Below are 13,772 nucleotides of genomic sequence, written 5' to 3'. Positions count from 1 at the left end.
ACTGTCAGGCGTCGCTCATCAAACCCATAAAATCATAACACCCAATATGCACATGTTGATCGTGTAGTACTTTTTGACAGAGCATATTCAACAATGTAAGGTAAAAAATATTTAACTTAAATGGACAAAGAAACCAAAAGAAAAATGGAAGATTCAGACTAAGCGGAATGAAATCAATAATTGAGAACACTTGTGCGCCTCAGGAAAAGGACCTCGAGAACGAGTGGATCATGTGGAAGAATGTGATTATGTGCAGCAGTGCAGGTCCATATTTCTGTCCTTTTTTTTTTTCTTCTGAAATTTCTTTTTCAAAAGGTTGCCGATTAATAATTCAAATTATAGGTAGCGTTGTATCAACGCATAAACGAATCTCAGTGGACCACACGCCTTTTTTTTTCTTCTCAATTCGTGTTAGCAAAAAAAAAAAAATACAATTTGTCCGAAAATATCAGTGTGAAGCGCACTGTTACAGTGGGTCAACGACCAAAATATCTAATTAACTTGTTACTGAGCTTAGCCTAGCGCCTCTAAACCAGCCATTAGCTTCTTTTTCTGTTTGGTCCGGAAGAAAAGTATACACATTCATTTTCTATTTGGTCACTCGTATGGCCATTCATTTTCTATTTGATAAGCCATTTGTGTAGGTAATAGATTATCAAGCAACCTCAAGTTTTACAATACAATACTACAATCAATATGAAAAATATTCATCCTCTCATACATCATGTTTCAAAACAACAAAATAACTATAGATATAACCTATTTGATTTATACACTCCGATAATCATGAATTCATACTAAAAAAGGGCAAACTTACTATACCTAAATTAATACAAAAACAAAGTTATAGAAGTAATAAGATACTATAGAGAGCTATTGAAGTAATTATCAGCCTCCAATAACTCACACCGCTTGAAAAGTCGTGAATTGTTAGCTTTCACGTACTAGTTTCGAACTTTAATAGAATACATCCGAAGGAATCCGGAATAAAAATGGAGGACCAAGGGCAAAGCTAATTGGGTTGTGGTATAGAGCTGTAAGCGCGGTTGGGAAACTCACCAAACTAATGAACTCTACCACCATCCCACCCAACTCAGAAACCTCTACACCATCATCACTAGAGAACCAAAAGATTAGTTATGTTCTCATTACAATCACTCTAAATTAACGAAGATTCTATTTTTCATTAAAAAAAAACATTTAACTAAATCGCTCTTGAAATTGTAATCCTTAATCAGAAATAATAAAGTAAAGATCATGATTTCTCACCTGCCCGAGCAGTTCACTCATTATCTACACTATTTTCTTTTTAAATTTTATTTATATTTATTTGGTTACAAACATATAAATAAATAAAAGAAAAAAAAAGAAAAAGTATGTGGTGTGGAGCGGCGCGAGCCGTGATGAAACAATGAGAGTGAATCAGCTGGCTCTAGCCATTCACGGACATGTTGCCGCAAGAGTCGTGGCCTCACGCCATTGGTCCAATCATCTATTACACGCTCCTCTGTCATACGACCACCTCCACGTTATTATTCCCTGTGGCACTCACATAGCCATCGTATATAAACCCCTCTTGTTACATTTTTCTTCTCTGCAAGTCGTCGTCATCGGAGAACATACCTCCTATATCTCCTCCTCCTACTCCGTCGCTCCTCACCTGAACCGCGAAAATGGTGAGTCCTATTATTTTCTCCGATCGATTTACGCGTTTGACTCTTTACCTATTTCACTGCTGAGAAAATCTGAGTGAAGATTCTTTGAATCATGTTTACCGATTGCGATTGCTTAGCTTCGAAATGGATGATCGGATTCGATTTATGAACGGTGTAGGTTGATCTGTGGTCGATCTGATGGTTAGAACTGAGTTGGATGGAATTGATAGCTGGTTTACTGTTTGTGTATGAGTCTTTAGCTTTCCAGATCTGATTTGATTGTGGTTTTGTTTTTGATGATGAACGTTTTGATCGCGATTTGTTGTGGACTGATGAGGTTTATGTATCCTTTTGCTTGCTATATATGTTAGTATTTTGGGAGCCAAGTTTCGAATACTTACTGGTTAGTAATATTGTGGATCTAGTGTGTGTAGCACAGGTGTTGAGATGGCTAGTGCTAGCTTTAATTGTGTATGTGTTTCTCGGTAGTGATTCTATAAGCATGGAGATGAGAAGTTTTTTTTTCGTGGATCTGTTATTTTTGGTGATTAATGTATGATTGTATATGATGTGTAGTTTGAGCGCAAAGGTTTGATCACAGCTTAAGTTGGATCCAAAATGAATCACATACACCACGTTTTTGTTTTTTGTTTTTAAAATGTTGATGTGCGTATATATAATACATATCGGGAGGAGGTTTGTCTAACAAATTTAAATTATTCATTGTTTCTCCTTTAGTGCTTTAGGGTAGGGCATTGTAGGGAACAAAGAGTGGGGAGTTTTGATTTTCATGTCTTGGTATAAAATCTTACCAAAGAATAATGCAAATTGGGCATGGACAATGTTTTCTTGTTTCCTCTCTCTGGTGTTTAGATTATTAATGAAACATTCTTTACTTGTCTTAATGTTTTGTTTTTTGTCTACATAGGGTTTTTATTTAAAAATGGTGCTGCCGTAAAATGTGGTCTTACTAAGTTAATTTCTTGCAATTCACAGGCCAATGCAGCATCTGGTATGGCTGTGCACGATGATTGCAAATTGAAGTTTCTGGAACTCAAGACAAAGAGGACCTACCGATCGATTGTGTTCAAGATTGAGGAGAAGCAAAAGCAAGTTATTGTTGAAGCAACTGGTGATCCTGCACAAACCTATGAGGCTTTCACAGATAGCCTTCCTACTGATGAATGCCGTTATGCGGTTTTTGATTTCGATTTCCTTACACCAGAGGGTGTCCCTAAAAGTCGGATATTCTTCATTGCATGGTAACTCTCATTTTCTTATATCACTTCCAGTTATGTTGAATACTTTGTTATCTAATCAGGTCTTTTGTATCATTTATATGATGAAGGTCTCCTGATACATCAAGGGTGAGAAACAAGATGATCTACGCAAGCTCAAAGGACAGATTCAAGAGAGAGCTTGATGGAATTCAGATTGAGTTGCAGGCAACTGATTCATCTGAGATTGGCCTTGATGTCATTAAGAGCCGTGCCAGCTAAATATGAAACATAGGATATCTGGTGGGAAGTTATTCCTTTCAGCCTTTGTTACTTGAGTGGAATGTTTATACATTGTGGGATGACGACTTGGCTAATGATGACATCAATTTCCAAGTTCTGTCATTGTTTCTTATTCGTTTTGAACAAGTGTCCCTGGTTTGTCGTATATCATATGATATGTGATCTTATAGAACCTATATGTTTGAGTGGCTGCTTTGGTAGTTCTATGTCAACAAACTAATATGTAGTTGTTTGTGGGGGTTTAGACGACACCTTACCTCTTTCCGAGTGTTGTATATGACCCTTGTCATTTTTCTTTGAAGCATTATAAAGGATCATGCTTTTATGACCCCTCTCTTGTTGCTGATTAATTTGGCTTGTTCTGTATGACCATGACCTTGCTTTTATTGGATATTGATCTTTCTTGTAGAAGATTTGTAGTTGGCAGTTCCTTACAAGTTGATTATTGCAATTGCTCTTTTATGTGAATGCTGAGTCTTTTCATCTAGTATGTATGCCAGCTTCGATTATCAATTTTTCACCTTTATCTTTCCTGTTGTCTGTGGACTCGGTTGGATTATTTCTAGCTCCACTTCCCAAGTTTCACCTTTTACATTCCATATTTCCCTTCATGGTCGAGTTCTTACCCCATGCAGGCTATTTATCTTGGCAGCGACACTCTTAAACAATTGGTAATGTGGCACTTTTTGGGGCAAACATTCATGTTGAATTTCTTCCCATTAGGTCCTGACTTCCAGTTTGCAGATGCCCCATATTCAAAATTATACCCTCCAGTGATTCCACCCCAGAACATGGATACTTGAATTGATGATAGATTCAGTCTTTGCAACACATCCACCTCGCCAATACGTATGATTTGTTCATATCCAAACCCAGAAATAGAAAAATACCAGTACCCATGATGTTTCTCCTTAGCATCTGTCATCTATGCCTCAATTGCTGAACTGCCCAGACATCGGTTAACTAGTAAACTCGGTAAAAGAGTTCGAACTTGGCTCAATTGCTCCAGGCTATTCGGATGATTGACCTTGTCTCATTTTTGGTCAGTTCAACTTGGTCGAGTTCTTTGTTTGAGTGGACGAGTACTACTATACTTTTGAGTAGCGTGCACGTTATACAAAAGTGATATTGAGAAAACCATGATTCTGCAAGGAAACGGACTCATTCTTCATTTTGAAGTGGAAGACATTGCTCTACTTCTTCATCTCGCTTATCGTATATTTATCTTCTTCAACTGTTTTCGAGCTCCAAATTTGAGTAAAACTGTGCTTATGTTACCTACTTTTGCAGTTGGGTAACATCTTTTGTATTTGATATAGATTTTTTTTTTTTTTTTTTTTTTTTGTAGATGGTATTTGATATAGACGGATACTGTATTTACCGATGAGTAAATACCCGGGGGGAAAAAAAATTGCTAGGATTACGTCAGCAGAACGACGTCGTTAGAGTCCCTCTAAAAATCCTGTCACACAATTATCCGTCCACCTCTTTCTGGCTTTTCTGTACGCTCTTCACCATTTTTAGCTTTCTTCACCAGAATTCAAACACTTTCTGGGCTTCAAAAGCCTCCTCATCTCTCCTGGCTTAACCCAACCCCACCAACTCCCTTCGTCTTTCTCCAATGGCCTTCTCTTTCTGCACCCAATGTTCTTCCTGGTCTCTCGCACCCACCCTAACCCCAACACCTCCACCTCACAGACCCTCCACTTCTCTCTCCTTCCCACTCCACAAACGACTCGTCGTTCATTCCTCCCTCTCCTATTCCACCACCCACCCCCTCCCTCACGACTTCACTCCCCAGCAGCTCCTCGACTCCCTCCGCCGCCAAAACGACGAGTCGTCCGCCCTCCGCCTCTTCGACTGGGCCTCCAAGCAGCCCAGCTTCTCCCCCAGCTCCGCCGTCTACGAGGAGGTCCTCACCAAGCTCGGAAAGGTCGGGTCTTTCGAGTCGATGAGGGACGTATTGGATGAAATGAGTCACCATCAGTGTTTGAGTAAAGGTAGCTTCTTGATTTTGATTGAGAGCTACGCTGCGTTTGATTTGTATGATGAGATTTTGGGCGTTGTGGATGTGATGGAGAGTGAGTTCGGGTTGGAACCCGATACCCATTTCTTTAATTTCTTGCTTAATGTGTTGGTTGATGGGAATAAGCTTAAACTAGTCGAAACTGCGAATTCCAAGATGAATAGCAGGGGGATTAAGCCGGATGTTTCTACATTTAACATTTTGATTAAGGCTTTGTGTAGAGCTCATCAGATTAGGCCCGCACTTTTGTTGATGGAGGAGATGGGAAGCTATGGTTTGAAGCCGGATGAGAAGACATTTACTACTATAATGCAGGGTTATATCGAGGAAGGTGAGATGAAAGGCGCGTTGAGAATTAGGGAGCAGATGGTGGAGTATGGTTGTCATTGTAGTAATGTGACTGTTAATGTGTTAGTTAATGGGTTTTGCAAGGAGGGTAGGGTTGATGAAGCGTTTGGTTTCATTGAGAAGATGGCGAAGGAGGGGTTTTCTCCTGATCAGTACACGTTTAATACGTTGGTGAAGGGCTTGTGTAGGGTGGGGCATGTTAAGCATGCTTTGGAGATTATGGATGTGATGTTGCAGGAGGGGTTTGATCTGGATATCTATACGTATAATGCTTTGGTTTCGGGGTTGTGTAAGTTGGGTGAGATTGAAGAGGCGGTGGACATTCTTGATCAGATGGTTTCGAGGGACTGTTCCCCAAATACCGTCACATATAATACTCTGATTAGCACATTGTGCAAGGAGAACCGGGTGGAGGAGGCAACTAAGCTAGCGCGTGTTCTAACTAGCAAGGGAATTATACCTGATGTTTGTACTGTCAATTCACTGATTCAGGGTCTCTGCTTGAACAGTAATCATAAAGTTGCTATGGAGCTGTTTGAGGAGATGAAGATGAAAGGGTGTCAACCTGATGGGTTTACTTACAGTTTGCTGATCGATAGCTACTGTTCAAGAGGGAAGCTGGAAGAGGCTTTGAGCTTGCTGAAAGATATGGAGTCAAGTGGCTGTGCACGAAATGCTGTAATATACAATACTCTGATTGATGGGTTCTGCAAAAACAAGAGGATTGAAGATGCAGAGGAGATTTTTGATCAGATGGAACTCCAGGGCATTTCAAGAAATTCAGTGACATACAATACCCTTATTGATGGCCTCTGCCAGAATAGGAGGGTGGAGGAAGCTTCTCAACTGATGGACCAGATGATAATGGAAGGTTTGAAGCCTGACAAGTTCACCTACAATTCGCTGCTCACGTATTTCTGTAGGTCTGGGGATATTAAGAAGGCAGCAGATATTGTTCAAAACATGACTTCGAATGGGTGTGAACCAGACATTGTCACGTATGGGACCCTTATTCAGGGGTTATGTAAGGCGGGTAGGACTGAGGTTGCGAGTAGACTCCTAAGAAGTTTGCCGATGAAAGGGTTGGTTCCGACTCCACATGCTTATAACCCTGTAATACAAGCACTGTTTAAACGAAAGAGAACAACAGAAGCTATGAGGCTTGTTCGAGAAATGATGGAGAAGGGTGATCCTCCAGATGCAATAACATTTAGGATTGTCTTTCGTGGGCTTTGTAATGGTGGAGGACCAATTGGGGAAGCAGTTGACTTTGCGATTGAAATGATGGAGAAAGGGTACCTACCAGAATTTTCATCATTTTCTATGCTGGCCGAAGGACTATATGCTTTATCTATGGAGGATACCCTGATTAAGCTTGTAGATATGATCATGGAGAAAGCAAGAGTTTCAGACAGTGAAGCGTCCATGATTAGGGGTTTCCTCAAAATCCGTAAATTTAAAGATGCATTGGCCACTCTTGGTGGTATTTTGAATAGCCAAAGACCCAGAAAATCTTACTGGACCAGAAATTAGTTTCAATCAGTTTTGGTTATCATCATAAACCTTGGAATCAATATATTAGTGCTGCTGGATTTCTTTGGTTGGCTTTGGGGAAACCATCTCTTCTAACTTCCCAAACTGTGCAAAAGGAAAGGCCAGGTACTTTTGTTACCATTAGTCTTTAGATGCTTTCATATACCACTGCCAAAAATGATTTCAGGTTTTCTTTTGATACTGAAGTTTATAAACTAATGCAGTAGATGTTGAGGATATAGAAGTGTCTCAGCTCTTTTTGAAGTGTACTAGCTACCTATGCCTCCCTTAGGTTGCTTGTGTAAAAGATTGTTGAAACAATAGTCTGCTCATGTTGTAAGAACATAAGTTTGTAGAAATATGTAATCCCTTAGGGTTTATTATGATTTATTTGAGTGTCTGATTTTGAAGATCAAATATACACCTGCAACGACTCAATACATATTTAATAGCTAGTGTTGGGTAACTTGGGTCTTACAGTGATTAGAAAGGTCCATAAAAAGTCATAAGATATGAAAAGCAGTAGTTAGGCCATGCTTTACCTGCTTAAGCGGTTGGAAATGAATATATAGACCAGTGTAACACTGTAACCCAACATCGTGTATATATAATTCTCATTAGCTAAACCTTTCTTAACAAGGCAAACATTTCTTATAAGACTGCAATTCACAAATACAGAGACGTTAATCCCCTTTCCATTCTGATGCATGACTTATTATCTACAAGTTATTGCTTTACTGTCCGCTGTTGTAGGCTAGCATACATAAGAGTTGTGCCCGACACAGGCTTTGTAGGGGTACAGGTGCTGTGCTGGTACATGAACAACACGACCTAATTTCAGTGTAAAATTTTCAAAGTAAACCTTCATAGAAGAAAATCAGGTTTCAACTTGTACTGGGGAGGTTTTGGAGGGATAATCACTTGGCTAAAAGAGTTGGATGATTAATCCATCCTATTAGTATCAAATCCTTGTTCCTCTCAGTGTCGGACTCTCGGGTGAAGCTCATGCTAATGGTATATTCTTTCTCTTGTCACCTATGATTGGACTTGGTTCAACACATCCTCACTGGAACTTATTTGATTCCCTCCTCAGGGTGATTTAGATTTGAAAATCCTACAACACTAGTTAAGACACAAAATTAAGTGTTCAGTCTTCAGACTTCAGAGTTCACCTCACCAAGTCGAGTCACCATCTGATGTCCGCAGTTAATGATTTGTTAACACGGCCAGCTCTTCCAAAGTTTAGAAAATATGGTTGAACCATTTATAGGAAATTGTTCTTACCTCTTATGCTGGTGCCTGGTACATATGCACGAATAATGGGTAAAGAGTTAGAGGCTAGAACAAAAGATGAGAAGAAAAAAAAAAGACAGATTCTGCTGCTGCTAGTAACAGGAACAATTTGGTGGAGCTGCCGCTGTTTCCTTCTGGAAGGGAAGGTATAACTGAATAATTTGGATCGAATAGACACTGTACAGGTGAAATGTATTGCAATATCGATCATGGGTGACGAAGAAATCTAGGATCTTTCTGATATACCATAATCTTCCAAGTTCTCCAGAAAATATTTCACTTAAAATTTGGCCATTAAGTTAGAATTATATAAAGTAGATTCGGAAGATGTGCATGCTACGCAAACATTGAGGTTCATTCATTCACTTTCATCCATGCCTTAGCTTCTGCATCTTTTTCAGACCTAAACAAAATATGCTCTTCATCTTTTCTATGATTCTCCATTTGTTGAAAATCTTGTCAGGTGGGCATTTGTTCTGTTTTTGATCAATAGTAAGATTCAAACTTTCGACTCACTAGCTTAGCCTTTGGTACATAAATTCTTTTCCTTATAAGTGGATGCATTATACCCGTTGTGGAACAAAACAGTTTTAGGTGCATTTGAACTCCAAAGGCCTTTGGGTAAATACTCCTCTACCACTGGATTCAGAAGCATCAGGAAAACATTATACCAGTATTGTGCCAAAGCAAATATATATGCCTGTAATGTCCAGTGCAATCTAGTTGCAGTACTATGCTTGCTAGGTCTGTACTTGGAATAAGTCCACTGTGTTAGGAAGATGGGATTCCACCAACTTACCAACTTGGAAAAATTATCAGGATCATGATCTCAATTGTACCTGTGAAGTTTGCAGAGTAGTTACTCTTTTCCAGAACACAGTATACTTCTGATCAATTAATGAGTCCGGGCAGTGGTACTACTGGCTGGACATGTATGTTGTGGCGTGTAAGGCTACACTCAGCCTTCCGAACCATCTTAGCCTGCTCAATGATCTACCTCACCACCCTCTATGCCCCGAAAACTCTCAAACAATTGGTAGCATACCCAGCCTATTCTTACCTGACAACAATCTTAACAGTCTCAGCAGACTCAACCCTTGGTGATGCCTTGAAAGGCTTCTGGCATGCCCTGTATGCTTGTGCTCAGGTTCTAACTCTGTCAATTTTTAGCCTCCAGCTGATTGGGCCCGCGCACTTCACCTCTCATGTGATTGCAGCCTTGGCAGTGGCTGTGTCTGCGTTTGTTGTGGCATTACCAGAAGGAACAGACTTGATGTGTAAGCGGATTGCGTTTGGGCAGATTGTGATAGTCTATGTGGGCACTGCTGTTCATAGTAGTACTTCACAGCCGAATCATGATCAGTATGATATGGTACTCACGCACCCAATTCAAGTGGCTTCAAGTACTGTGCTCGGAGCATTGGCATCTGTTCTGGCTATGTTGTTTCCAAACCTGGTCTTCTACCATGAAGCTTCTTTTCTTGCTATGTTGTCTCCTCACCTTGGCTATCACCAGGTATATCTTTTGACATATATGTATACTACTTATACGTGCTTGTTTTCATTTCTTTTATTTTTGCATTTTCTTTTTTTGGTATGGATATCAATATCTTATATGCTGCAAATTTTCATATTCTAGTCATGTGGGCCATAAGTCCATAATCTCTTTGCTTTTATTTTTCTTCGGTTATAGAAGGCATGCTTAATTAGTAAGAAATTGTGCTAAACTATAGATGGCATCAAGCAGAAGCATAGCTCATACTTTCAGTTAATTTCAGTTAACTTCCAGTCTTTCCCAGATTCCTTCATGACTTCATCACTCTTGGACTCTTATCTGTTTTGATCCATCTACCCCAAATCCATTGTTCTTAGCCACAAACTTCTTTCACCATCATACTCATCAAGAATTCAGTAAAATTTAAAATAGGTATAATGTGTGCATCATATCCTGATCTGAGAAACTTTTAAAGGAATGTCAAGTTGGTAGTGTCATATTCTTTTAACTGCATGCACATACCCAAGAATGGGGATTACCTCAATTTGTGCTTGAATGTATTGTTTATGCCCCTAATGGAGATGATTATGACATATACAGATAGGACAGATGTGTCGAACATATACTGACAATGTGTGAACCTCTACTTAGATGCCATGGCGTCTCAAGACAGCTTGGCTGCCCTTGACATTATTTCACAAGCACAACACTTGTCTAAAATAGGAGAAAAGCTTCTTCACAGTATCAAACAGAAACAGGTAACCTACCATATTATCCAACAGTTCACACATCTATACCTACACTTTCTGAGTTTCTGTATCGATATTTTGATGTAGCCCGAGTGTTGGTGATGACAAAGTGTTTCCTCTAATGTTAACAGGAAGCCTTGGTGTGGGAGAGACCGGATATCAGAATCCTTAGACCAAGTTGCACTGATTTGGAAAAGAAATTGCAGGATATAGAAGTACCCTTGCGAGGAATGGAAGTAGCTCTAATTTGTTGCCCTTCATTTCCTGTTGCCATGATTGAGAAAGTGCACAAAGATGCTTTCACCGACCTAAAGAGTCATATGCCACAAGCTGAAGCAACTTGAGCACATTTCACCATTATACATGACAAAGAAGGGGGGAAATTCCTTAGGCAGGTCTTTTTGGACTCTCGAAACCCTTTGTCATGAAGATTTGTCGGCTTTCTTTTTTCTTGATTGTCTGAAACTTCTCCAACAAAATACAGAGGCTATTGAAGAATGCAAGCTGGACACTAAGATTGAAAGTTTCAGTGGATCCACAAAACCAAAGCAATATCAGTATCAAAAGGAGCCGGAGCACTCTAGATCACATTATACCAAGCAGAGCAAGTTTACTTTTTGCAATCAAGTGCTCGCTTTCTCTAGGTCTTGCAGTGCTATTTGGTTTGATTTACAATGAAAAAGAAGCGTATTGGGCAGGACTCACAATTGCAATAAGTTTTGTCACAGGAAGACAAGCGACATTTACACTTGCTAATGCTCGAGCACAATCAACATCAATGGGATCAATCTACGGAGTCTTGTGCTGTTTTCTTTTCCAAAAATTTGAGGATCTAAGCTTCTTGCCTCTGCTTCCTTGGTTACTATTCACAAGTTTTTTAAGGCACAGTAGGATGTATGGTCAAGCTGGCAGGATATCAGCAGCTGTTGGGGCATTACTAATGCTTGGTAGGAAAAATTATGGCTCTCCCATCGATTTTGCTATTGCTAGAATCACAGAGGCTGTAATTGGATTGATCTGTTTTGTCACCATAGAGATTCTCTCATGTCCTGTAAGAGCAGCAACTCTAGCAAAACTTGGGAGCTCTTCAAGAATGCATCAAAGAAATAGTTCCCTTTGACAATAACCAAAGCAACCGGCAAGCTTCAATCTTTCCAGCACTGAAACTGAAACAGGACAAGTTGAAATCCCATCTCGATCAATTGGAGAAGTTTGTTGTCGAAGCTGAGTTGGAGCCAAATTTCTGGTTCATCCCTTTCAATGGCGCTTATTATCGGAAGCTCCTCAGGTCTGTATCAAAAATGAGGTACCTTTCACTTTTTATGTCCAACAAAGTAGAATCTCTATCTGTGGTAAACCTGGCATTTTAACCCGCTACCCGTTAACCGTCCGCCAACCGCCCGTTAAAAACCCGCCCATTTCCGCCCCATTAAGGTTCTAGGCCAACGGGCGACAACCCGTTAACAACCCGCTAACTAACAGGGCGGAAACGGGTTGCCCAACGGAACCCATTTAACCCGTTAACGGAAAAAAAACCACCTAACTCATCGCATCTGTGTAATACAAGGTCTGAGATTCGTCGAGTGAGATTCGCAGCAGTATGAGATAGACGACGGACGGTTTGGGGCTACGCCAAGGCAGTGTGATGGTCGGAGGTCGAAGGATCTGGGGGATCTCGTCTGGGATCGCCGGAGATCTGCCCGACGAGAACTAGGTATTGGGAAGAGGAAGAAACAGAGTTCTTCTTGGTTATGGTACTGGTATATTCTGGTACTTGGGTAAGATGAAGAACAAGTTCTTCACCATGTAATTGTATGGTAAATTTTCTGGGTTTTCTGGGAAAAAGAACAGAGTTCTACGAATGAAGTAATTTTTTTTTTTTTTTTAAACGAATGAAAAGACTTCTTAGATTAACTTGAAAATCATTATAATTTTTAATAGTTTTAATTTATTTAGAAATATATAGTTCAACAAACGAAGAACATATTTTTTTTTCTTTTTTATACAAAATTCTTATTTTTATCAGGTGCAGAAATTAGAAACAAAATTTTGTACCAATTTAAGAAGAAAAAAAGAAGATGTTTCAAGAAAAAAGAAGAAGAAGATTAAGTATTTGATTGGAAAATGATTTAAAAAGTAAAAAAAAACTTCTTAGCGGTCTTAGCGGGTTCCAATGGGTAACCCGCGAACCCAACGGGCTCAACACGTTATAACCCGTTAAGATAATGGGTTAAACGGGTTGAACCCGCTAAGACCGTCAACCCGTTAAGACCCGCCCGCTAACCGTCCAACCCGCCCATTTGCCAGGTTGAATCTGTGGCATTAAAAAGATTTGAAGTTGCTTCAGAGGACCTCCAAAGCCAAATCAAGGGCATGAAGAATGATCTAGATCTTTTCAAGAAGAAAGTCTTCTCCTCACTTTTATGCCTTCAAGAGTTGTCTTCCAAGAAGTCTCTTGCAGTATGTGACAAGCATGACATTGAATTAGGAACATCACAGAAGGTAAATGAGTGTAGGGGTTCGGGTACATATGAGGAAGATGTTGAGTGTTCCATTTTAGGTTCTTTTCTTCAACATTCCAACGATTTATCGGATGGAATTGGTACCGGTGAAGGGGAGGAAGATGAGAAGCTTAAAAGCCAGGTGGTTCTTTGTTTGGGTGGCCTCGGATTCTGCATCACTAGTCTGCTGAGGGAAGTACTAGAGATGGAGAAAGAGTTTCAAGAACTAGCCAAATGGGAGAACCCTTCAAGCCATGTTGTTGTATAAAGCTAGACATGTCTAATTTTCTTGTAATTGAGCTTATTCTCTTCGCATATCGGATCTCATAGATATGCTATGCATTGTTGGTATGACAGTAAACTTCTGATGCAAGCAATTTTTCTTACATATATAGTATCATAACCTCGGTTATGGAACAGCAACTTAAGATGACACAACTTGAGAAGTGAGAAAAGTTAAGAATTTTGCATGCTGATCCTATTACTCTGATATATATAAAAGGTGTGTCTATTGCCACCTCATAAATCGCTTTATTCACCCCACATGTTGTTGATTTATTGAAATATTAAAATACCCTGATATAAAATTACAGCAAGAGACAATAAGTTGCTACAAATTATAATTTTTTTTTTTTTTATCTTTTTGTTTTAG

At 39.6% G+C, this 13,772-nt stretch overlaps 2 protein-coding genes and 1 pseudogene across 4 annotated transcripts; all 3 read left to right on the top strand.

Moving 5' to 3' along the window:
* Window positions 1–590: 590 nt before the first annotated feature.
* LOC101304395 (actin-depolymerizing factor 3-like) lies at window positions 591–3,504 on the top strand. Of its 2 annotated transcripts, none has more exons than XM_004302728.1 (3): window positions 591–608; window positions 2,652–2,917; window positions 3,004–3,504. In XM_004302728.1, exons 1-3 carry the CDS (start codon window positions 606–608, stop codon window positions 3,152–3,154), a joined length of 420 nt encoding a protein of 139 aa, XP_004302776.1. In that variant the 5' UTR covers window positions 591–605; the 3' UTR covers window positions 3,155–3,504. The 2 variants fall into 2 exon arrangements, with proteins under 2 accessions (XP_004302776.1, XP_004302775.1); XM_004302727.1 differs by lacking the exon at window positions 591–608 and adding an exon at window positions 1,593–1,676.
* Window positions 3,505–4,796: 1,292 nt separating this feature from the next.
* Window positions 4,797–7,308, top strand: LOC101294286 (pentatricopeptide repeat-containing protein At3g53700, chloroplastic-like). The gene has a single exon (XM_004305167.1). The coding sequence runs from the start codon at window positions 4,797–4,799 to the stop codon at window positions 7,080–7,082; it is 2,286 nt and encodes a 761-aa protein (XP_004305215.1). The 3' UTR covers window positions 7,083–7,308.
* Window positions 7,309–9,273: 1,965 nt separating this feature from the next.
* LOC101293996 lies at window positions 9,274–12,152 on the top strand (annotated as a pseudogene). Its single transcript, XR_185102.1, has 3 exons — window positions 9,274–9,891; window positions 10,751–10,954; window positions 11,104–12,152. The product of XR_185102.1 is annotated as an uncharacterized LOC101293996 (transcript).
* The last annotated feature ends 1,620 nt before the right edge of the window (window positions 12,153–13,772 follow it).

The sequence above is a fragment of the Fragaria vesca genome, linkage group LG6 (assembly GCF_000184155.1).
Source record: "Fragaria vesca subsp. vesca linkage group LG6, FraVesHawaii_1.0, whole genome shotgun sequence".
Taxonomy (NCBI): Eukaryota; Viridiplantae; Streptophyta; class Magnoliopsida; order Rosales; family Rosaceae; genus Fragaria; species Fragaria vesca.
Note: the sequence above shows the minus strand (reverse complement) of the source record. Positions and strands in the feature narration are given on the sequence as shown.

Coding starts and splice junctions, on each gene's coding strand:
- LOC101304395 (XM_004302728.1), top strand. Junction 2,918..3,003: donor CGGATATTCTTCATTGCATG/GTAACTCTCATT, acceptor TATATGATGAAG/GTCTCCTGATACATCAAGGG.
- LOC101294286 (XM_004305167.1), top strand. CDS start 4,797: ATGGCCTTCTCTTTCTGCACCCAATGTTCTTCCTGGTCTCTCGCACCC.